Source organism: Lepus europaeus, chromosome 7 (genome assembly GCF_033115175.1).
Source record: "Lepus europaeus isolate LE1 chromosome 7, mLepTim1.pri, whole genome shotgun sequence".
In the NCBI taxonomy this organism is placed as follows: Eukaryota; Metazoa; Chordata; class Mammalia; order Lagomorpha; family Leporidae; genus Lepus; species Lepus europaeus.
Window position 1 is genome coordinate 17,598,482 of NC_084833.1, and position 23,771 is coordinate 17,622,252.

General features: G+C 51.4%; 3 protein-coding genes across 6 annotated transcripts; 1 reads left to right on the forward strand and 2 right to left on the reverse strand.

Annotated features, from left to right (window-relative positions):
* Positions 1-588: 588 nt before the first annotated feature.
* Positions 589-6,031, reverse strand: NDUFS3 (NADH:ubiquinone oxidoreductase core subunit S3). The gene is made up of 7 exons (XM_062196140.1): positions 5,947-6,031; positions 5,770-5,835; positions 4,642-4,739; positions 4,331-4,480; positions 2,234-2,359; positions 1,985-2,104; positions 589-839 (listed from the first exon to the last, which is right to left on the reverse strand). The coding sequence occupies exons 1-7, from the start codon at positions 6,008-6,010 to the stop codon at positions 672-674; spliced, it is 792 nt and encodes a 263-aa protein (XP_062052124.1). The 5' UTR covers positions 6,011-6,031; the 3' UTR covers positions 589-671.
* On the forward strand, positions 6,020-12,671 carry KBTBD4 (kelch repeat and BTB domain containing 4). 4 transcript variants are annotated; one of them, XM_062196135.1, is made up of 4 exons: positions 6,020-6,176; positions 7,063-7,680; positions 10,265-10,371; positions 10,841-12,671. In XM_062196135.1, exons 1-4 carry the CDS (start codon positions 6,020-6,022, stop codon positions 11,699-11,701), a joined length of 1,743 nt encoding a protein of 580 aa, XP_062052119.1. In that variant the 3' UTR covers positions 11,702-12,671. The 4 variants fall into 4 exon arrangements, with proteins under 4 accessions (XP_062052119.1, XP_062052121.1, XP_062052120.1 ...); XM_062196137.1 differs by having other exon boundaries at positions 6,136-6,176; positions 7,001-7,680; XM_062196136.1 differs by having other exon boundaries at positions 6,167-6,256.
* A 46-nt stretch (positions 12,672-12,717) lies between these two features.
* Positions 12,718-21,596, reverse strand: PTPMT1 (protein tyrosine phosphatase mitochondrial 1). The gene is made up of 4 exons (XM_062196139.1): positions 21,103-21,596; positions 20,953-21,033; positions 17,444-17,635; positions 12,718-13,129 (listed from the first exon to the last, which is right to left on the reverse strand). The coding sequence occupies exons 1-4, from the start codon at positions 21,481-21,483 to the stop codon at positions 12,980-12,982; spliced, it is 804 nt and encodes a 267-aa protein (XP_062052123.1). The 5' UTR covers positions 21,484-21,596; the 3' UTR covers positions 12,718-12,979.
* Between the last annotated feature and the right edge of the window lie 2,175 nt (positions 21,597-23,771).

Below are 23,771 nucleotides of genomic sequence, written 5' to 3' on the forward strand. Positions count from 1 at the left end.
TGTGGAAGACCAGGATGAGGTTCCTGGCTCCTGGCTTCAGCCTGGTCCAGCCCTGACTGTTGTGGCCATTTGGGGAATGAAGCAAAAGATGGAAGACCTATGTTTCTCCATCTCTCCCTCTCTCTTTATAGCTCTGCCTTTCAAATAGGTAAATAAAAATCAAAAGAAATTTTTAAAAAGTGATGGACTGTCAGGCAATAGGGAATAGGACACATGGTTCAAGATTGAAAAATTAAGGGGGCAGGTGTTTGGAAAAGCAGTTACGACACCACTTGGGACATCCTTTGTCCACATCCTATACTGGTGCCTGCGTTCAAGTCCCAGCTTCACTTCTGAATGCAGGCTCCTGCCAATGAGCACCCTGGGAGGAGGCAGGTGATGGCTCTAACAGTTGAGTCCCTGCCACCAATGTGAGATCTAGATGGGAGTTCGGGGCCTCTGGCTTCTGCCAGGCTGGAAACTGAACCATCAGATGGAAGATCTTTCTATCTGTCCCTGTCTCTCTCTGCCTTTCAAATAAATAACGATTAAAAAAGCAAAACAAAACAAACAAACAAAAAAACACACAAAAAAACGTAATACAGGAAGTAGTGAGTCTAAGTAGGAATTTATTTACAAGGACACGCAATTGTAGACAAGGTGCTTCCTGGGATCCACATGCCGTCCCTGGGCTACTTGGCTTCAGGCTTCTTGTCTCCGGCTTCAAGCTTCAGACTCTCAGGAGGCTGGCGATAGGCAGGGAAAGCCTCCCAGGGGCTGTTCAGGTCGAACTTGCGGAATTCTTGGGCCAACTCCACCGGCTCAGCCACCACCCGCTTCACCTCATCGTCGTAGCGCAACTAGGGAACAGAGGGCAGGCTTGAGCCCCAAGGCCTGCTTTCGCAAAGCCATGGGCAAGTCTCCCAGCCCCATCCTTCTGTCCTTCAGTCCTGTCCCAGCCTCTTCCCAGGCTCCGTCACTAAGTCTCCACCCACATCTGTGTCAGCCATCAGCTCACATCCCAACCAGCTGTTCCCTGCCTGCACCACCACACAGCCCAGCCCACCTGCCTCCACACACATTCTGAGCAGACCCTGCTCCGCCGTCCACATGCCCGTAAAGTGATGGTAAGCCTGCACCTGGGCTAGGAGCTCTAGTGACTGTGGACAGTAAACCTGAACTGGCAGACACAACTGGAGGCCTGGTGGCCTTGGCGTTTCACTGTCAGCTCCGAAGCAGGGTATCTGGCATGGTCTTTCTTGTTCCTGGGGGACCAGCTGGATAAGTAAGCACTCTCAGGTGTACTGGGGTGAAGAGGTGAACCAGGAAAAGGAGACAGCAGGGGGAAGTAAAAGGCAGAAGAGAACAAAGTCGCCCTGCCTAGAAGTAGCTTGAGAGACACGAGTACGTGCAGAGCACCAAGAAAACAGGAGTGTGTGGGCACTGACGGAGCAGGGCACACGAGCGCCTCACGGCCCAACACTGAAAAAGCGACCTTGCCGTAAAGTTCACATGTGCACGTGTAAGACAGACCGCCCTCCTGCTCACAGACAACCCGCAGGATCAGGTTAGTGGTCCTGCCTCCACGGCCACTCTTAGGGCTGCATATTTAGCATCTTCCCTGTCCCACGGATCCAGAGCACGGTGACATAATCCTCTAGTTTCAGGTCTAAGGACAGACTGTCCTGAAGGTGGCCTTGATCACTAAAACAATCAGCACTAATCAGCAGGGCGTTCACAATATGTGAGGCATCACAAGTCTATCATTTAATGTTTAAAATCTACTGGCTAAGATAGTTATCAATTATTGGTCCTGTTTTACAGATGAGAAAACTCAATCATAACCACATTACGCCTTAGACTACAAAAGTGAAGTTAGGGTTAGAATGTAGAGCCCATGCTTTAAGACCACCGCAATCCACAGACCCTATTCCCCGTGCCCAGAGTCCTTCAGGCTTCCCGTGTGTGGGTCCCTAAGGCTGCAGCCCCAGTTCCAGGCTCCTACCTCAACGTAGCCAGACAGCGGGAAGTCTTTCCGGAAAGGATGTCCCTCGAAGCCATAATCTGTCAGGATCCTTCTCAGGTCAGGATGGTTGGCAAAGAAGACCCCAAACATATCCCAGATCTGGAAGAGAGAGGCCCCCAGCCAATGAGACCAGCAGGGCCAACAGCAGCTGTGCCAACCTGCGTCCTGCAATGTCAATCATCCCACAACGCAGGGCCAGCGTTAGGGTCCCCATGGGCAGGAACTCACCTCCCTCTCATACCAGTTGGCTGCCTTGTGCACGGGGACAGCGGAATCCACGGGCGTCAGCTCATCTGTGTAGGTCTTCACCCGGATCCGAGTGTTGAAGCGCAGGGACAGCAGGTTGTAGACAATCTAGGGAGAACACAGGACAGCGGAGGAGCAACTGGGCCACAGGGTGAGGGGCTAGGCTGAGGGTTTCTTGGTGCCAGCATCAGTTGTGAGGATACAGGGCAGGTTAGACGGCCCCCTGTGACCCTGCATTCTGTTCTGAAGTGCAAAAGTTCATGATGCCTGTCAGCTCACGGCTACTCCCGAAGGCGCAGGCAGCTGCAGTGCAACGTGTCAGCATGGCCAACTGCTCGTGCTGTCCTTTCCTGGAGAGCCCCCAGCCTGCACCACCCCAGCCCTTACTAGGCTAACTGCCGGTCTCCTGCTCATCTGTTAAGATTCAACATATTCTCTTCAAAGAAGCCTCCCAGAGCCGGCGCCGCGGCTCAATAGGCTAATCTTCCGCCTGCGGCGCCGGCACATGGGGTTCTAGCCCCGGTCGGGGTGCTGGATTCTGTCCCGGTTGCCCCTCTTCCAGGCCAGGTCTCTGCTGTGGCCAGGGAGTGCAGTGGAGAATGGCCCAAGTGCTTGGGCCCTGCACCCCATGGGAAACCAGGAGAAGCACCTGGCTCCTGGCTTCAGATCAGCGCGGTGCGGCGGCCATTGGAGGGTGAACCAACGGCAAAGGAAGACCTTTCTCTCTGTCTCTCTCTCTCTCACTGTCCACTCTGCCTGTCCAAAGAAAAAGAAGCCTCCCAGAGAGGACTAAGTGCCTGTCTGCATTTTTTTTTTTTTTTTAAAGATTTACTTATTTGAAAGGAAGTTACAGAGACAGAGATCTTCCATCCCCTGGTTCAGTCCTAATATGACTGGGGCTGGGCTGGGCCTGAAACCAGGAGCCAGGAACTCCACTGGGGTCTGCCACATGAGTAGCAGGACCCCAGGCATTTGGGCCATCTTCCACTGCTTTTCCAGGTACAGCAGCAGGGAGCTGGATCAGAAGTGGAGTAGTCTGGGGTGCCGGCATTGTGGCACAGCAGGTAAAGTTGCCGCCTGTAATGGTGGCATCACATATGAGTGCCAGTTCATGTCACCCTGGGGAGTGAACCGATGGATGGAAGATCTCTTTCTCTTGCTGTAACTCTTTCAAATAAATAAATCTTAAAAAAAAAAAAAAAAAGTGGAACAGCCAGGGCTTCAGTTGGTACTCATATGGGATGCCAGTGTCACAGGCAGTGGGCTTAACCCACTGCACCAAAACACCACCAGCCCCCGCTCCTATGTTCTTAAAGCACCTTTCTAACATCCCATGTATTAGATATATATCTACGATAGGCTGTTTGTGCCTTCTACCCTCATTAGAGTGTGGGGACTCCTAAAGGGCAGATGTTACGATTATATTTTTATTATTAAAAAAAAAAAAAAAAAAAACGGAGACAGAAGGATCTCTGCCATCACTTGTTCACTGCTCAAATGCCTGAACAGCCAGGGTCAGGATCTCAGCCTCTGTTTCCTGTGCCTCCTATGTAAATGGCAGGGACCCAAGTGCCTCAGCACTCCCAGCGTGCACACTGGCAGGAAGACAGAATGGAGAGCAGAGCCGAACTCAGATCCAGACACACTGATCCGGGATGCCAGGGGTCAGTGGCAGCTTATCTGTTGTGCCGACTCCCAGCCCCAGTATTTCTCTCCTGCTCCAAGGGTCTGGCAAACAGCAGATGGTCAGTACAATACTAACAGCTGGACATACTGAGAACTCGCTGTGTGCCAACAATCTACCTACACTATCATGTAATCCTTACAGCCACCCTGCAAGAGGGGCACAACTTTCTGTATTTAGTTTGCAGATAAGGAAACTAAAGCTCAGGAAGCTCACACAAGATGTCGAGATCACATTTGTTACAGGCACAGCCAAAATTCACACCACCTGATTCAGAAGCCTGGCTTATGCTGAGTTCTACGGGACCAGAACTGAAACTAGGGGGCTACGCTTCCTTTACGTCACCATGAAACCGTTCTGTTCCCTTTCCTACCTTCTCAAATCTGCCGACTGACCTCAAAACGGTTCTGCCGGGTTGGGATGTCCACTGCTGTCAAGTCAGCCAAGGATTTGAACTGCGCATTGGTGTGATCCCTGAGGAAGGTCAGCACTGGGATGACGCCGTCAGGATGAATACAGATCTCCAACTCATTGAAGCAGGACACCTGCAGACGAGGGAACGAACACTTACCGAGGGAGCTGCTAACCAGCTGCCGTCACCCAGGTAAGGCCAAGAAAGAAGCCCAAGTCCAGGGAGCAAGAGTCTGGTTCTTTGAACCGAGGCTGCTGCTTTTCCGTACTCTGACCCACACAACAGCACCATTACCTGAACGTGCTGGACATACTTGGGCAGGATTTCAGCCACGTATTCCCCGAAAGCTGAGAGTTGCTTGTGGGCCACGTCATCCCGTGGTCTGACAGTGGCTGGAAAGAAAAGACACAGTCAACAAAGGAATGGAAGGAACCGCAGCCGGCCTCCCATCATCGCTCGGGCTTCTAAGGGGCGTCATGCCCCAGCAGAGATCCCTGGAGACCCTTGAGAAAGGTGGGGGTGGAGGGGTCTTCCTCCGTGGGACTGGAAGCGATGAGAACGTGGGGAAATAACATCTCAACCACAGTCCACAGGCCTCAGCACTGCAACTGGGATGTTGGCATCTTTCAGAACGCCCACAGCTCTCTGACATACGGCGTAACCTCAGCTCCCCTGCTAGACCAGGAGCTAAGGACAGGAACCGACATTTTTGCTTTTCCATATCTCCTTATCCCAGGTTCTCAAGCTAAGAACTTTAGGGCTGAAGAGCCCTCAGAGATGATTTCTTGAAATGGTCAGGGTTTGTTTTGCTTGTATAAAATGAGACAAAGGAGACCCAGAAAGGAGGGGATGCCAGGTCTGCCAACTCCCAGCCTGCTTATTATGTTGACTGCAACACAGGATCTCCAGGCAATGACTCACGCAGCCCTAAATCACTGACCACGCACACAGCACAAGCTGCAGGGTGCTGGGTGGGCCAGCTCTGTCACTCACTAGGCCTGTGACCCGGGCAATCTCACTCTCCGGGTCTACAGTGTGGGGAGTTACTTACTAGCTACATCCTAAGAATGATATGAAGACTACAGAAGATCGTTCACTAAAAAGCCGAGTGAGGTGCTCCGACACAGAGGAAACACCGGGAGCTGCTAGCATCCCACGGCTCAGACCCAAAGGTTATGTTTCCTGCTCTTTAATAAGAGCTGGCAGTTCAATCAGAGAAACAGGATCACAGAGGTGGCCAAAGGACAATCAGGCCGGAACAGAAGGGGCTAAGGGCACGGACGCGGCTGGCTTCTGCAGTCAGGTTTCCAAGGACAGGAAGGCCTCCGCCAGGGGCACGCGGCGAAGGGCACCCCAGGCAAGGACCCCGATGAGCAGTCCCCGTCGGTGGTACGGAGAAGAGCGCTGCCCGCACATACTCACGGCGCGTGTCGGCCGCGGCGCTCTCCTTCCTCACCGGCAGCAACAGCACCGAGGGTCGCCCAGTCCCTGCACAGGCAGACAAAAGGCACAGACGCGCGGGGTGAGGCGTGAGGAGCTCAGCGCGCTGGGCGCGCCCCTCCTCTTAAACCCGGCCTCAGCCGGTTGCCCCCTGCTCACCCCTGGCCAGCGTCGCGGCCCTCACGAGACCGCGCCACCAGCCCCTGGCCGCCACTGCCGCCATGTTGCCCGGATGTACACCAAACAGCCCAGGGAAGGTTCGCAGGACACGGAGCCCCAAGGGCACGGACCGGAAGCGGAAGTGTGCAGCAGATCTTCTTCCGGGCGGACTCGAGGCCGGAAGCAGGAGTTCCGGATTCCGGGCACCGGGATGAAAGGAGGGAAGGCAGGTGAGAAAACGCGACGGACAGGTGGGAAAGCCGTGAGGCGGGCGTAGCCTTAGCTCAGTGTGACAGAGGCTGGAGAGAAGGTGAGGACGCTGAAGACCTGGGGGGTGCAGGGAGGGAAGGAGCGGGCGTTCTGGGTTCTACGTTCCACACCCCTCCCCCGCTCTCCAGCCTAAGCTTTTGACGAGGGCAGGCGGGACTGAGGGGGAAGAACCGTTTCCCTGGCGACCGTTTCCCTGGCGACACCAGGTGGAGTGGGGACCCTGCACTGGGTGATGGACCTCCTAGTGCCCCGGGCTGGGGACGGCTGGGCTCTGTCTCGAGTTCCGGGACGGAGCCTTGGGAAGTCATTAGGGCAGGCCGGGCAGTGGCTGGGGGAGAAGCTCAGGACAGAGCAGGAGTGGGGCTGACGGCTGTCCCGGGCCAGGCCTCAGACTGGAGGGTCTGGGCCCCATGCATAGGGCAAGAGGTGACTTGGCCACGAGGACGTAGGAGATCTTGTTTTGTGTAGTTTTGCTGCCCGAAGAGCCCTAGTTTTATGCTCGAGTTAGTTGCTTAGTACGGCTTTTAAGGTCACCAGCTTTTATGTGTGGTCCTAAATCCTGTCTTTTGTTAACATTATGAAAGGAATACTGCGTATTTTCTCAAGGAAGCCCCCAGAGTTGGAACTTTGTTGATTTCATTGGGGGAGGGATGCCTTCGCAGGAGAGTGAACCTGGCTTTGGATGAAGGAGAGGGTCAGGGGCATCATCCGCAGGGCCAGGACTGAGGCCAGTGTGGACCCACTTTGCCCTCACCTTTCCCTTCTCCCTCCCTCATCTGGACAGTTGGATTCACAGGCTGTGGCTGTGAATTCCCCCAAGTTACCCAGGGTGGTGTTGCTTTGCAGACAGCTGGCAGAGAGAGAAGCTGGCTACCATGGAATCACCAGAGGAGCCCGGAGCGTCCATGGATGAGAACTACTTTGTGAACTACACTTTCAGAGACCGGTCACACTCAAGTCGTGTGGCTCAGGGCATCATGAAACTGTGTCTGGAGGAGGAGCTCTTTGCTGATGTCACCATTTCCGTGGAAGGCCGGGAGTTTCAGCTCCATCGGCTGGTCCTTTCAGCTCAGAGCTGCTTCTTCCGGTCTATGTTTACTTCCAACCTGAAAGAGGCCCACAACCGGGTGATCGTGCTGCAGGATGTCAGCGAGTCTGTGTTCCAGCTCCTGGTTGATTATATCTACCACGGGACCGTGAAACTTCGAGCTGATGAGCTGCAGGAAATCTATGAGGTGTCAGACATGTATCAGCTGACGTCTCTCTTTGAGGAATGTTCTCGGTTTTTGGCCCGCACGGTACAGGTGGGAAACTGCCTTCAGGTGATGTGGCTGGCCGACCGGCACAGCGATCCTGAGCTCTACACTGCCGCCAAGCACTGTGCCAAGACCCACCTGGCCCAGCTGCAGAGCACAGACGAATTTCTCCACTTGCCCCACCACCTGCTCACCGATATTATCTCTGGTAAGTTTAGGCAAGGGCCATGTCAGACCCAGCTTCTTGGCTGTGGTGTTCAGTGTGTGTTTAAATTCAGGAAAAATAAACCCTCCAGCTTCTCGATATTAGTTGACTTTATTATTCCTGGTAGGAATTTAGATATCTCCTGGGAGAACTTGAGCAGAAATTGAGGGTAGCCGCTGTTGCAGACAGAGTCCCTTATATAAGAGGAAGCCAAGAAAATAAAAGCACTTGACCCACAAACAGTAGTGAGGAGCTGATTTCCTCTGTGACCAACCGTTCTCATCGATCCTGTAGTTCACATAGACCTATGGGGCCCATTAGTTCAGTAAGCTGATGAGGTAGGATATCTAAAGTAAGACACTTTACTAGTTGGCCCACGTACTTGGGTCTCTGCCACCCATGTGGGAGGCCAGGATGGAGTTCCTGGCTCCTGGCATTGGCCTGGCTCGGACTTGGCTGTTGCAGCTGTTTGGGGGAGTGAACCAGTAGATGGAAGCTCTCTTTCTGTTTTTTCCTCTCTGTCACTCTGCCTTTCAAATAAATAAATACATCTTAAAAAATAAAAAATAAAAAAGCTTTACTAGTGAGAGACCAACTTTAGTTAACGATCATACCCTACAAGTGAGATATAACTCTGCTTTAAGTGTGAGCTCTGCAGCCTGATGGGTTGCTTCCTTGGCAAATGGGAGCATACCGTGTCATCATTAAACAACAAAAAACCTGACATTTATTTATTTGAAAGGCAGAGTTGGAGAGAGGACAGCAAGACCTTCCATGTGCTTGTTCACTCCCCAAATGTTTGCAAAGCCAGGGCTGGGCCAGGCCAAAGCCAGGGAGCTTGGAACTCCATCCAGGTCTCTAATATAGGTAGCAGGGGCCCAAGTACTTGGGCCTTCTGCTGCTACTTTCCCAGGTGCATTAGCAGAGAGCTGCTTTGGAAGTAGAGCAGCCAGGACTCGAACCAGTGCTCATGTGAGAAGCCAGTGTCCCAAGTGGTGGCTTAATCCACTGTACCACAATGCTGGCACCGCCGTATCATTCTGAGCTCAAAAGTGGGGCAGGGGAGGGTCTTGTGCTGCTGGTTAAGCTGCTGCTTGGGACGCCCACATCTCATCTTGGAGTACCTGGTTCGAATCCCACCTGTATTTCCAACCCAGTGCTGGAGAGGCACATCAGATGATGGCCCAGATATGTGGGTTCCTGCCACCCACGTGGGAGATCTGGGTGGAGTTCCTCATCCAGCCTGGATATCGGCAGGCATTTGGGAAATAAACCAGCAGATGGAAAAACCTCTCTCTCTCTCTCTCTCTCTTTTTTTTTTTTGGTCTCTCTCTCTCTCTGTGACTGCCCTTCAAATATATAAATAAAGCTTTTAAAAATTAAAATAAGGGGCTAGCGGCCGGCGCCGTGGCTCAGTAGGCTAATCCTCCGCCTTGCGGCGCCGGCACACTGGGTTCTAGTCCCGGTCGGGGCACCGGATTCTGTCCCGGTTGCCCCTCTTCCAGGCCAGCTCTCTGCTGTGGCCAGGGAGTGCAGTGGAGGATGGCCCAAGTGCTTGGGCCCTGCACTCCATGGGAGACCAGGAGAAGCACCTGGCTCCTGCCATCGGATCAGCGCGGTGCGCCGGCTGCAGCGCGCCTACCGCGGCGGCCATTGGAGGGTGAACCAACGGCAAAGGAAGACCTTGCTCTCTCTCTCACTGTCCACTCTGCCTGTCAAAAAATTTAAAAAAAAAGGGGGGGGGCTAGCATTGTAGCACAGCAGGTTGAGCCACTGCATATGACACCAGCATCACACTTTGGAGTATCTGTTCTAGTCCTGGCTGACTTTCTTCTGATCCACCTCCCTGGAAATGTACCTGGGAAAGCAGCAGAAGACGGCCCAAATACTTAAGCCCCTGCTACCCACATAGGAGACTCAGATGGAGTTCCAGGCTCCTGGCTTTGGCCTGGCACAGCTCCTGCTGTTGTGGTCATTTGGGGAGTAAACCAGCAGATAGAAGGTCTCTTTCTGTTTCTCCCTCTTTCTCTGTTACTCTTACTTTCAAATAAATCTATTTTAAAAAAATTTAGGGGCAGGCACTGTGGCATAGCGGGTAAAGCCTCACCTGCAGTCCCGGCATCCCATTTAGGTGCCGGTTTGTGTCCCGGCTGCTCCACTTCTGATCCAGCTCTCTGCTATGGCCTGGGAAAGCAGTAGAAGATGGCCCAAGTCCTTGGGCCTCTGCACACCTGTGGGAGACTTGGAAGAAGCTCCTGGCTCCTGTCTTCAAATCAGCGCAGTTCTGGCCAATGCAGCCAATTAGGGAGTGTACCAGCAGATGGAAGACCACTCTGCCTCTCCTTCTCTCTCTGTGTAACTGACTTTCAAATAAAATAAACATCTAAAAAAAAGTTAATTAAAAAAAATTTTAAAGTAAAAAAAATGTTAAAACAAAGCAATTTTACGTTAGTCTCACATATGTGTGTGTGTGTGTGTGTATACATACAGTGGTAGTCTAATAAAGTGGTATGCATATGTAGAGCTCCTTGCTCTAACTTTCCCTGTCAGACTGTCATTGACCACACCTTTTCCCTGGCTCTCACAGATGGAGTTCCATGTTCCCAGAACCCAACAGAGGCAATAGAGGCCTGGATCAATTTTAATAAAGAGGAAAGAGAGGCTTTTGCAGAGTCACTGAGGACCAGCTTGAAGGTAAGGTGGATTGCTTAAGGATTGGTAAGCCATAATCTCCATGGATTGCAGCCATCAGTTGGCCTGGCCTCTTCGGTGGCTTTTGAGTAAGTCATCTCTGACTTGAAGTTGTTATGAGCTGGGGAAGAGCATGTGTTTGTGAGCCTAAAAGCCACCAATCTTTGAATATCAAAGCTCCTTGAGAGAACCACTTTCCATCCTGGAGTTAATTCTGAACCCTGTGTCTGAAGCACCAGCTTAGGATAATTTCTAACAAGCTGCAAGGATGAGCACCAGTCTCTGCCCCAGCATAAAATGCCAAAAAAAGAGTGATTCATGGAGTGAGGGTGACACACAGTAACTGCAGGGGCGTGGGTTAGAGCAAGACACAGATGTGAGGTTCAGGACCTTAAGGATTTGCTCCTCAGCTGAACTTTATCTTCACTGAAGTTCACCATAACTTCACTTAACGGTTTAATTTTGCTCACAGGAAATTGGGGAGAATGTGCACATTTACCTGATCGGAAAAGAGTCATCTCGTACCCACTCCCTGGCTGTGTCCTTGCACTGTGCCGAAGATGACTCCATCAGTGTAAGTGGCCAAAACAGCTTGTGCCACCAGATCACTGCGGCCTGCAAGCATGGTGGAGACCTGTACGTGGTGGGAGGGTCCATCCCGCGCCGCATGTGGAAGTGCAACAATGCCACCGTTGACTGGGAGTGGTGTGCGCCTTTGCCCCGGGACCGGCTGCAGCACACACTGGTGTCTGTGCCTGGGAAGGATGCCATATACTCCTTGGGTGGCAAGACACTGCAGGACACGCTCTCCAACGCAGTCATCTATTACCGGGTGGGTGACAACGTGTGGACAGAGACAACCCAGCTAGAGGTGGCTGTGTCCGGGGCTGCTGGTGCCAACCTCAACGGGATCATCTACTTACTAGGCGGGGAGGAGAATGACCTGGACTTCTTCACCAAACCTTCCCGTCTCATCCAGTGCTTTGACACAGAGACAGACAAATGCCACGTGAAGCCCTACGTGCTTCCCTTTGCAGGCCGCATGCACGCAGCAGTGCATAAGGATCTGGTGTTCATCGTGGCTGAAGGGGACTCCCTGGTGTGCTACAACCCCCTGCTAGACAGCTTCACCCGGCTCTGCCTCCCCGAGGCCTGGAGCTCCGTCCCATCCCTCTGGAAGATCGCCAGCTGCAACGGGAGCATCTATGTCTTCCGGGACCGGTATAAAAAGGGGGATGCCAACACCTACAAGCTTGACCCTGCTACTTCCGCTGTGACTGTCACGAGGGGCATCAAGGTGCTGCTCACTAATCTGCAGTTTGTGTTGGCCTAGGCTGGGGGGGGGGGGGGCGGAACTGACTGCTCTGCTCTCCCCTTTTCTGGCACCACCCCATCCGAACCTGAAGTCCCCTGGGCCCCCACTTAGAGTAATGTTATTTGCGGGCACGTATAGAAAGGTAGCACCTCAGCCCTTCCCTGAACCACGGGCGTGTTGTCTGGGGCCTTGTCAACTGCTGCTGCTCGGCTGGCTGCTGGAACCGCAGGGTGGCCGGTCTGTGCTCCGTCACCCCCTGGTCGTCCTGGGTCTCGCTGCAGATTGCTTGGAGCAAGCCTCTTCTCAGCCTCGAGGCACAGCCTTGTCTCTACCTGGTCCGTGTTAAATAGAAGTGCCCCTGAACCCAGGGCACAAGAAAAGCTGCCCTGTCCTGCTTTTTACTATATCCTGTGAAATGGCTATTTGATAATTTTTCCACAAAAACATTAGGTGTTAGAGTTTTCTGTCAGGCTTTGGTGGGAGACTAAGCTGAAGATGTACTTCACCAGCAAAAGTCAACTCTAGAATTCAGGATGTTCCTTCTGCTGTTTTCTCAGCTGTCAACAAATGTCACTTTGGCTTTGTTTTTGGCTTACTCCAAGGGATGAGCCAGAAAGTAGAAAGGATTATTTCTGGTTAATAGCAGAAACGTTTTCCAACTCAAATATATAAAGTCTCTGCTCTTTTAAAAGCTCTACGCTAAATCAGGAGCTAGGAACTGTTCATATAAATAAACAGTTTTTGAAGGGAGATGTATGTCTGTTGAATTCTGAAGGGGTGACTGACTAAGGGGAACTAATTACATAGGTCCACAGCATCCCTGCCTGCATCCCTTACTTCCTTTTCTATACTAGGACCAAAAGTGTAAGAGGAGCCCCACAGGTCCAGTGAAATTGAGATTCTGACAGTGGCAAAGCGTTAAAGCTGAGTGTTTCACCTTCCTTGTCCTAGTGTTAAATATCCCTGAGTTACGGTGCTAAATGTCATTCTACATAATGTTAGGTACACAAGAGATTTTTGTTGAAATTATTATTTCTCTGACCCCATTCAAGAAAATAAGACACCCCAGTCCTTATACCAAGAACCCATGAATACAAGCCACACTAAATTTCTTCCTTTCTAGCCATACAATTGTTATTTCAGGAAAGTGAAACAAGACAAAAGCAAAATTATCCATTACTTAGTAGATTTCAGTTAGGTCAAGGATGGGCTTAAGCCCTTCAGTCCTGTTAAACTATATTCCATATTAAGCAGGGCTGGGCTGTATTGAGTTCCTTCTAATCCATGTACTTCATGTCATTGGTGTATCACAGTCTCATTCTTTGCTGCTTCTGAAGTAATCTTATGGAACTCCTTGAGAACTTGCAACTGGCCAGGTCTGATGTGGATATGTGACCGGATCTTGGTGATGGCTCTTACAGCCTCCTCTGGACTCCACTTGTGTACCTGAAATACAGGATTGGAAAGCCAACAGAGAAATAAAGTAGCAGGTATCAAGGTACCCTTTATCTATGAGTAGGTGCTAAAGGATTCCTACTTTTTTTTTTTTTTTTTTTTTTAACTCCATTTAGGAGCAAACATTTGGCCTCATGGTTAAGATGCTGCTTGTAATGCCCACATCCCATAAGGAAGTGCCTAGGTTTAATTCTTGGCTCTGCTCCAGAGTCTAGCTTCCTGAAAATGTGCACCCTCAGAAGCAGCAGGCAGGTGATGGCTCAAGTGGCTGGGCCCCTGCAATCCACATGGAAGACCTGGATGGAGTTTCTGGCTCCCAATTTCATCCTGGCCCAGCCCAGGTTTTTTGTGGGCATTTGGGGAATGAACCAGAAGATAGGAGGTCCCTTTCTGCCTTTGAAATAAATAAATCAAAAAGAAAAAAAAACTCCACTTTGGTGTTGGGTATTTGGTGTAGCAATTAAGATGCCATTTGGGATACCTGCACCCCATATTGGAGGGTCTGGGTGTAAGTCCTACCTCTTCTTTTAATCCAACTTCCTGCTGATGCCCACCCTGGAAAGCAGTTGGTTATGTCTCAAGTGCTTGGGTCCCTGCTGTTCATATGGGAGATCTGGATTAAGTTCTGGGCTCCCAGCTTCAGCCTGGCTCAGCCCTAGCTGTTGTGGGCATTGGGAGAGTGAACCAGCAGATGGAAGATCTCTTTTTGTCTGTCTCTGCCTTTCATATACATAAAACTTTTTTTTTTTTTTTTGATAGGTAGAGTGGACAGTGAGAGAGAGAGACAGGGAAAAAGGTCTTCCTTTGCCGTTGGTTCACCCTCCAGTGGCCGCTGCGGCTGGCACGCTGTGGCCGGTGCATCGCGCTGATCCGAAGGCAGGAGCCAAGTGCTTCTCCTGGTCTCCCATGGGGTGCAGGGCCCAAGCACTTGGACCATCCTCCACTGCCTTCCCAAGCCACAGCAAAGAGCTGGCCTGGAAGAGGGGCAACCAGGACAGAATCCAGCACCCCGACTGGGACTAGAACCCAGTGTGCCAGTGCCGCAGATGGAGGATTAGCCTATTGAGCCGTGGCACCGGCCCACAAAACATTTTTTAAAATCTCAGGGCCAGGGGCTAGTACTGTGGCATAGTAGGCTAAGCCTCCATGTGCAGTGCCAGCATCTCTTATGGATGCTGGTTCATGTCCTGGCTGCTCCTCTTCCATTCCAGCTCTCTGCTTATGGCCTGGGAAAGCAGTGGAAGATCCAAGTGCTTGGGCCCCTGCACCCACGTGGGAGACCTGGAAAAAGCTCCTGGCTTCTGGATTTGGCTTGACCCAGTTCCAGCTCTGTGGCCATTTGGGGAGTGAACCAGCACATGGAAGACCTTTCTCTCTGTCTCCCTAGCCCCCTGCCCCGTAACTCTGCCTCTCAAATAAATAAAATCTTTTTTAAAAAAAATCTCAGGGCCAGTGTTGCAGAAGAGTAAGTTAAGCCACCATCTGTGACACCAGCATCCCATATGAGTGCTGGTTCAAGCCTCAGCTACTCCATTTCTAATCCAGCTCCCTGCTACTGTGCCTGGAAAAGTAGCAGAAGATGACCCAAGTCCTTGGGCCCCTCCCACCCATGCGGGAGATATGAAATTCCAGGCTCCTGGCTTAGGCCTGGCCCTGCTTCGGCTGTTGCAGCCATCTGGGGAGTGAACCAGTCGATGGAAGACTGATCTCTCCCTCTTTCTGTAATTCTGCCTTTCAAATAAATAAGTAAATACATCTTTAAAAACAACAACAAAATCTCCATTTTGGGAGATGTTAAAAACCATGTTCCAGGTATTAAAACAGAACACTTAAAAACTACCTTAATCAATCAGTCCCACAATACTATGCAAGTGGCTGGATGGACAAGTCATTCGACCCACTTCTCATTCTGCCAAATCCTAGAAAAAGAAGGCTTAACATGCCATGTTGAGATCCTAAGTTAAAGATTGCCTAGGTCTACCCAACATCCTCTTTGAACTGGGATTTTGGTTATAAGAATTTCTAGGAAAGAGTACATGTAGGTAGGTGTTTTCATATAATTTGTCCTGGGGACTAGAAAAATGAGTACTTCTTAACTTTAACTAGGAGAATTATCTTTGTGTCCTGAGGATACTCGTTGGTTTAGAACTGAATGGAAGGCCGGCGCCGTGGCTCAACAGGCTAATCCTCCGCCTTGCGGCGCCGGCACACCGGGTTCTAGTCCCCGTCAGGGCACCGGATTCTATCCCGGTTGCCCCTCTTCCAGGCCAGCTCTCTGCTATTGCCCGGGAAGGCAGTGGAGGATGGCCCAAGTCCTTGGGCCCTGTACCCGCATGGGAGACCAGGAGAAGCACCTGGCTCCTGGCTTCGGATCAGCAAGATGCGCAGGCCGCAGCGGCTATTGGAGGGTGAACCAACGGCAAAAAGGAAGACCTTTCTCTCTGTCTCTCTCTCACTATCCACTCTGCCTGTCCAAAAAAAAAAAAAAAAAAAAAAGAACTGAATGGAAAACAAACAAAAAAGCCTCAATGGAACCAAGAAAATACAGATTTCTAACCTGCTATTTCTATTCTCTCATGGTCCCAAATATCACCCTAAGACCATGTTTCCAACAGATTTCTCATGACCAAAGCTTTCGTGTTGTTCGGTCAAATACTCGCTAACCACAGTGACAAAAATAAGTCCAGGCTGATTATCTTCACATTCCATTTTCCTTAAACTATTCACATAACTTAGAAAATGCACTGCAGAGGCCAGATGTATAAACAAGAAGGAGTCAAGTTAAGATGAGCAAAACAACGGAATAATTAAGGGTGTTTGCTTTTTCTAAATGATTTTTTTTTAAGTTTATTTATTTGAAAGGCAGAGTGACAGAGAGGGAGAGACAAATAGATCTCTCCTTTGGTTCACTCCCCAAATGGCTGCAATAGGCAGAGGTGAGCCAGGCCACACTCAGGAGCCAGAAACTCAACGGTGGCAAGGACCCAAGCTCTTGGGCCATCTTCCACTGCCTTCCAGGCACATTAACAGGAAGGTGAATCAGAAGTGGAGCAGCTGGGACTTGAGCCAGTGCTCATATGGAATGCCAGCATCACATGTAGCAGCTTAACCCACAGTGCTACAACGCCAGCCTCTCTGCTAAATATTTTTAGAGCATCAGATCTGCCATCAATAATATTGATAGGCAAAACTCAGTTTGGACCCCCTGTTTCTAGAAACAATGTCTAGAAGTTTACCCTTAAGTAGTTGAAGAAAACTAAGTAGTATAGAGTGGGAAGTGAGCAGCACTGTCGTCTACAGCACTTGATTTCCCAACATCCCGTTTATAACTTGTGTTTCTAGCCTTTAGCTGGGGTTGAACAGCCTTTGCAACTATATTTTTTTTAAAAAATATTTAAGGGGGCCAGCATGGTGGCATAGCAAGTAAAGCCACTGCCTGTGACACTGGCATCCCATATGGGTGCTAGTTCCAGTCCTGGCTGCTGCACTTCCAATCCAGCTCCCTGCTAATGCGCCTGGGAAAGCAGTGGAAGATGGCCCAAGTCCTTGGGTCCCTGCAGCCATGTGGGAGGCCCAGAAGAAGCTCCTGGCTCCTGGCTTTGGTTTGGCTCACCTTGGGCCTTTGCAGCCATTTGGGAGTGAATCAGAGGATGGAAGATATCACTCTTTCTCTGCAATTGTGTCTTTCAAATAAATAAATCTTTAAAAAATATATCTATTTGTGAGGCAGAGACAGAGATAGAGCAAGATAGAGAGCTTTCATTGGCAGGTTCACTTCCCAAATGCCCACAACAGCAAGGACTGAGCCTGGTGGAGGATGAGTCAGAAACTCAATCCAGGTCTCCCACCAGGTGCCAAAAACCCAACTGTTTGAGCCATCACGGCTGCCTCCCAGGGAATGCATCAGCAAGAAGGTGGTGAAGTCAGGAGCCAGAGCTGGGTATGGAACCAAGATATTCTGCTATGAATATTCTGCTATTAGGCATCTTAACTGCTAGGCTAAACGTGTGCCCAAACTCCATTTTTTTGAATGCTTGCTCTAGGCCAAAACTTGATGTACTTTCTTTCACTTGGGCTTCGTATCGTGTTTACTTTGAGGAAAAGCATCAGCGAGGAGAACACACTGTTGCCTGTTTGGACGATAGCCTCTCACACAGTTCAGGTGCTTCCCACAATACCACACTGCCTCCCGAGAGCCTGAAACTGAGAATGTGGCTCCTTCTAGCAAGGCCCAGCAGTAGAGCATGCGGTGGAAGTTCTGGAAACCTGCTACAAATGGGACCAGTGCAGAAGGACCTTTCCTACCTGAATCAGATACGCTGCCACCATAGTGGCACTTCTGGAGCGCCCGGCCTTACAATGCACGTAGACACACTGGCCCAGAGCCTGGTATTTGAGAGCAAACTGGACTCCTTTTTTGAGGTTAGCCAAGGTGGGGATCCCAGTCATGTCCACTGTGCTGAGCCGCAGCTGCTCGACTCCGAACTTCTTCCACTCCTGGAACCAGGTCCAGCACATAAGGAAAGAATGGAGAGAAAACAAAATGTAGGCGGGATGAAGAGGGGCTCTCAAAAGGCAGCAAAGCAATTTGGGAGTGAATCAGTTCCCTGCAATGTGAATATGTTGTTTCCTGTTTTCTAAAACGGAAACTTTTCCCATAACGTCTTTAAAATGGCTGACTCCATGGTTGGTACTTCATCAAAAACAGATTTGTTGCTGAGTTAAAACTAAGTCAAGGAGCTGGTGCTGTGGCATAGATGGCTAAACCTCCACCTGCAGTGCTGGTGGGTGCTGGTTCAAGTCCCAGCTGCTCCACTTCCGATCCAGCTCTTTGCTAATGCACCTGGGAAAGCAGTGGAAGATGGTCCATGGACTTGTACCCACATGGGAGACCAGGAAGAAGCTCCTGGCTCCAGCCTGGCCCAGCCTTGGCCATTTTGGCCATTTGGGGAGTGAACCAGTAGATGGGAGATCTCTCTCTCCTTTTGTCTCTGTATCTCTGCCTTTCAAGTATAAACATATAAATATTTTTAAAAATTTAAGATTTCAAGTATTCTTAAAGCATCACTTGAATTTTTAGCCTCAAAGCACTACGTCTGTAAGATCCACCTACAAGAATTGTGAACATTTTTTTTTTTTTTTGCATAATCTTAGCACTTGTGGAGGGAATGATGCAGGGTTGAGGCATTATACACATATTTTTAAAGATTGATTTATTTGAAAGGCAGAGTTACGGGGTGGGGGGTTGGGAGCCAGGCAGAGAGAGAAAGAAAATCTTCCATGTACTTTTTTTAAAAGTTTTTAAAAAATTTATTGATTTGGGGGCTGGCACAGTGGCACAAGCCGGCATCCCCTATGGGCGCTGGTTCTAGTCCCAGCTGCTCTACTTTCGATCTGACTCTCTGGTGTGGCCTGGGAAAGCAGTAGAGAATGGCCCAGGTCCTTGGGCTCCTGCACCCACGTGGGAGACCCCGAGGAGGCTCCTGGCTCCTGGCTTCGGATCAGCGCAGCTCTGGCCGTTGGGGCCAGTTGGGGAGTGAACCAGCAAATGGAAGACCTCTCTCTCTCTGCCTCTCCTTCTCTCTGTGTAATCCAGACTTTCAAATAAATAAATAAATCTTTAAAAAAATTTTATTGATTTGAAAGAGTTACAGAGAGAGGTAGAGACACAGCGAGAGAGAACTTCAGTCTACTGGCTCACTCCCCAAATGGCTACAACAGCAGGAGCTAAGCCAATCTGGAGCCAGGAACTTCTTCCAGGTCTCCCCCTTGGATGCAGGTGCCCAAGGACATGGGCCATCCTCTGCTGTTTTCCCAGGCTCATTAGCAGGGAGCTGGATCAGAAGTGGAGCAGCCAGAATGCGAACCGGCCCCCATATGGGATGCTGGCGCTGCAGGCCAGGGCTTTAACCAGCTGTACCACAGCACTTCTTCATTCCCCAAATGCCCACAACAGCTGGGGGCTGGACCAGGCCAGTGCCAGGGGCCTGGAACTCCATCCAAGTCTCCAACATGTGTGGCAGGAACCCAAGCACTCGGGCTATCTTCCACTGCTTTTCCCAGGCACATTAACAGAGAGCTGGATTGGAAGTGGAGCATCCAGGACTCAAGCCAGCACTCATTTGGGAGGCCAGCATTGCAGGTGGTGGCTTAACCTGCTGTGCCACACCACAAGCTCTGGGGTATTATATTTAGCTAGTGCTTTATAGTTCTCTTTCCGTAAGTCTCCTTCAAAAAAAATAAAACACAACTTTTTATGAGGGAGCACATGGTAGAAAACAGGAATAGCAATTTTTCTTTTTAAGATTTATTTATTTGAAAGTTATATAGAGAGACAGAGGTCTTCCTTCCACTGGTTCACTCCCCAAATGACTGCAATGGCCAGAGCTGAGCTGATCCGAAGTCAGGCGCCAGGCGCTTCAGGCCTGGGCTTTAACCCACTGTGCTACGGCACCAGCCCCAGCTACAAGTATTTTTAAAGTTTGAAAAAAAATCTACAGGTTGAAATATTACATCTCCATCAGGCTATGATAATTGTTTATTGTTAGTAGGTGTCAAACACTATAATGATAGGGCAACATTTAATTACCACTGTGGAAAATTCCACAAACAGGCAGTCACATTTAATGAAAAGTATATTTTAGGCCTGAATTTTGTTATAACAGTAATTTGGAGTTCCACCAGGATCTATAACTTAATTCCACCAAATCAGTCAATAAACTCTTTACAGTTTTTCAATGCATAGTTTTATGATAAATTTAGAGAGTATGTAAGGGGGTGGTGTGTGTCCTCTTAAAAGTTGGCAGGAGGCCGGCGCCGTGGCTCAATAGGCTAATCCTCCACCTTGCGGCACCGGCACACGGGGTTCTAGTCCCAGTTGGGGCACCGGATTCTGTCCCGGTTGCCCCTCTTCCAGGCCAGCTCTCTGCTGTGGCCAGGGAGTGCAGTGGAGGATGGCCCAAGTGCTTGGGCCCTGCACCCCATGGGTGACCAGGATAAGCACCTGGCTCCTGCCTTCGGATCAGCACGGTGCACCAGCCGCAGTGTGCCAGCTGCGGCGGCCATTGTGGGGTGAACCAACGGCAAAGGAAGACCTTTCTCTCTGTCTCTCTCTCTGTCACTGTCCACTCTGCCTGTCAAAAATAAAAAAATAAAAATAAAATAAAGTAAAAAAAAAAAAAAAGTTGGCAGGGACTTGATATTGAGTGCCTAACACAGTGCCTGATGCATACTTAGTGGCTAAAAAGTGCTGCATCAATGAAGGAAATTAGCAAGACACACAAAAATTGCCTTTCAATTTTAGGTACCAAAATTAAGAATATTTGTGGGAGCCAGGTTAAGCCTCCACCTGCACTGCCAGCATCCCGTATGAGCAGGGGTTCAAGTCCCCGCTGCTTCCCTTCCCACCCGGCTCCCTGCTATGGCCTGGGAAAGCAGTGGAAAGTGGCCCCAGTCCTCAGGCCCCTGCACCCACGTGGGAGACCCGGATGCAGTTCCAGACTCCGGGCTTCCGCTGGCCCAGCCGCAGCCGCTGCAGCCCTGGAGGGGGTGAACCAGCAGGTGGAAGACCTCTCTCTGTCTTTCCTCTCCCTGCAATTCTGCCTTTCAGATAGATAATTTTTAAAAACAATATATTTGTGTACAAAAGAGTGACCAGACTTTGTCTTCTTTCAAACGCCCTTCGCGGGGACTTGCTCTCCCACCTCCCGCTGCGACCATTTAAACCCGGAGGAGCGGAAGCGGGGCACCGGCTCCGCCGGGCCCACGGCGGGCGCCCCGCCCCAGCTGCTGCCCGCGGGCCACGACCCCCTCACCTCGGACGAGTGGCACAGGAACCTCGTCTCGTACTCCTCGTTCATGGTGATCACCCCGCGCACGTTCTCGTCCCGGACCAGCTGCCGAGGCAAAGGGGGAGCTCAGCGAGGGCCGCCGGCCGCTCGGGCCCGCCGCCCGGCCCGGCTCACCTGGAGCGTCATGCTGCGCAGCGGCAGCGCGCCCAGCAGCACCGTGCGGTCGATGCGGTGGTACCAGTCCCGGTGCCCCCGGCCCGGAATCTTGCCGCGGAACACCGTGTAGAGCAGCGTCGGGTAGAAGAGCACCCGGGCCAGGCCGGCCCCCAGCCACTCGGCGGCCGCCATCCCGCCCCACCCGACCAGGCGCAGCGGCGGCCGCCCGGCCCCGGGGCTCGCGGGCAGTGGCGGCGGCAGCAGCTGGAGGGGCGGCGGGGGCGACGAGGGCTCCGCGCAGGCCGGGGCCTCCCGCGAAGGCGCCTCGGGCGCCGGGGCTCCGGACGCGGCCTCCTGGGAGTCCGGGCTAGGACCTGGCGCCCCCGGGGCGGCCACCATGGCTCGGGGGGAGGGGCCGCCGGCCTCGGGGGAGGGGCCCGGAGCTCCTGGGCTGGTAACCGGGACCCCGGCCTGCGGACGGAGAGCGCATCGCGTGTGGCAGTGGGGCCGCTGCCTGAGGCCGGTGACACCGCCCCCGCCCCCCCCACCACCCCGGGAGGGGCTGTGACCCCGGGCGAGGGGGGGCATGACCCCTGCGTGTGGAACGATGACGCTGGCCGGGGCGCTCTCTGGACCCCGGCCAGTGACCCCACGTGAGGCTGTGGTTCCCAGGACCAGGAAGAGACTGCGGTAGGGGTAGTAGCCGGGAAGGGGAGAGTGGAAGGGGCTTGCTTGGGACTTTCTCCCTTTTCACATTTTGTTTTTTTTAAATTCATTTGAAACGCAAAGACTGGTTCGCTGCCCAAGTGGCCACAAGAGCCACGTGGGTGGCAGGAACCCAGGTACTAGAGCTGCTGCCAAGGTGCCCAGTAGCAGGAAGCTGCATCTAAAAGAGGAGCCAACACTCAGCCCCTATGGGATGTGGCTTCCAAAGCGTACTCACCTACTCCACTGAACACCTGTGCTGGTTTGGAGCTTTTATTATTATTATTTTTATTTATTTACTTGTTTATTTGATTTGAAGGGAAGAGTGACAAAGAGAGATAGACAGAGAGAGCTTCCATCCACTGGCTCAGTGTCCCCAGATGGCAGAAATGCCTGGAGCTGGGCCGGGCAGAAGACAGGAGCTTCAAACTTCATCCAGGTCTGCTACGTGGGTGACAGATGGCCAAGTACTTGGGTCCTCTTCTGCTTTCCCAGGGGTATTAGCAAGGAGCTGGATCTGAAGTGGAACAGCTGGGACTTGAACTGCTCCACCACAATCTGTTGCTTTGAGGTTTGTTTTTTAATATTTATTTATTTGAAAGTGAGAATTACTGAGAGAGCTCTTCCATCCACTGGTGCACTTCCCAAACAGCCACAATGGCCAAGGATGGACCAGGCTGAAGCCAGGAGCTTCATCCGGGTCTCCCACATGGGTGCAGGGGCCCGAGCACTTGGGCCCATCTGCTGCTGCTATCCTAGGTGCATCAGCAGCGATGCTGAATTGCAAGTGGAACAGCTGGGATTCGAACCAGTGCCCATATAGGATGCAGGCACATCAGGCTGCAGCTTAACCCGTTGGGCCACAGCATCAGCCCCTGCCTTGTTTTGAATCAGAAGAGCCTGGTTCTGGCTCTACATTAGCCAGGAGCTGGAGCCCCGGATAAGGCACCCAGGCGTCTTCACCAGCCTCATAACCACTGGGGCTGAACACTTGCCCCCATGTGTGCCATTACAAAATGAATAAATAAATAAAGCCCTGGCAGCTTGACTTTGCAATCCAGCCATTTAAACTGTACAGTTGAATGAGTGTTAGTGTATTCACTGGGTTGTGCAGCCGTCACCACAAATAACTTTAGAATGCTTTCATTGCCCCAAAAAAGAAACCCCATTACCATTAGCAGTCACTCAAAATTCCTCTCCAACCTGCCAGCCCTAGGCGACCACTCATCTACTTTTTGTCTCTATAGATTTGCATGTCCTGGCATTAAAATAAATGAAATCCTACAGCAGGTGTCCTTTGTATCTGGCTTCTTGGCATTAGCATAATATTTTCAAGGTTCATCAATATTTTAACATAGGTCAGTACTGTGTTTTTTACTGCCAAATAGTATTCTGTTGTTATATACTCTATGTTGTTCCTCCACTTATTTGTTTATTTATTTATTTATTTTTTAAGATTCATCTGAAGGGCCGGTGCTATGGCATAGCAGGTAAAGCAGTCACCTGCAGTGCTGGCATCCCATATGGGCCCTGGTTCTAGTCTCAGCTGCTCCTCTTCCAATCCAGCTCCCTGCCAATGGCCTGGGAAAAGCAGTGGAAGATGGTCCAAGTGCTTGGGCCCTGTACCCACATGGGAGACCTGGATGAATTTCCTGACTCCTAGCTTCTGCATGGCCCAGCCTTGGCCATTGCAGCCATTTGCGGATTGAACCAGCAGATGGAAGATCTTTCTCCCTTTGTCTCTCCCTTTCTCTCTCTAACTGAAGCCAGGAGCCAGGTGCTTCTCCTGGTCTCCCATGCGGGTGCAGGGCCCACTTGGGCTATCCTCCACTGCACTCCCGGGCCATAGTAGAGAGCTGGCCTGGAAGAAGGGCAACCGGGACAGAATCTGGTGCCCCAACCGGGACTAGAACCCAGTGTGCCGGCGCCGCAAGGCGGAGGATTAGCCTAGTGAGCCACGGTGCCGGCCTTGTAACTCTGAC

Excerpts from the sequence above, each read along its gene's own strand:
- NDUFS3 (XM_062196140.1), bottom strand. The coding sequence starts at position 6,010 with ATGGCGGCAGTGGCGGCCAGGGGCTGGTGGCGCGGTCTCGTGAGGGCC. Across the intron at positions 5,836-5,946 it reads GGCCGCGACGCTGGCCAGGG|GGACTGGGCGACCCTCGGTG; the intron begins GTGAGCAGGGGG and ends CTGCCTGTGCAG. Across the intron at positions 4,740-5,769 it reads CGCCGCGGCCGACACGCGCC|CCACTGTCAGACCACGGGAT; the intron begins GTGAGTATGTGC and ends TTTTCTTTCCAG.
- KBTBD4 (XM_062196135.1), top strand. The coding sequence starts at position 6,020 with ATGTACACCAAACAGCCCAGGGAAGGTTCGCAGGACACGGAGCCCCAA. Across the intron at positions 6,177-7,062 it reads GATGAAAGGAGGGAAGGCAG|ACAGCTGGCAGAGAGAGAAG; the intron begins GTGAGAAAACGC and ends GTTGCTTTGCAG. Across the intron at positions 10,372-10,840 it reads CACTGAGGACCAGCTTGAAG|GAAATTGGGGAGAATGTGCA; the intron begins GTAAGGTGGATT and ends TTTTGCTCACAG.
- PTPMT1 (XM_062196139.1), bottom strand. The coding sequence starts at position 21,483 with ATGGTGGCCGCCCCGGGGGCGCCAGGTCCTAGCCCGGACTCCCAGGAG. Across the intron at positions 21,034-21,102 it reads TGCGCAGCATGACGCTCCAG|CTGGTCCGGGACGAGAACGT; the intron begins GTGAGCCGGGCC and ends TTGCCTCGGCAG. Across the intron at positions 17,636-20,952 it reads TCCTGTGCCACTCGTCCGAG|GAGTGGAAGAAGTTCGGAGT; the intron begins GTGAGGGGGTCG and ends ACCTGGTTCCAG.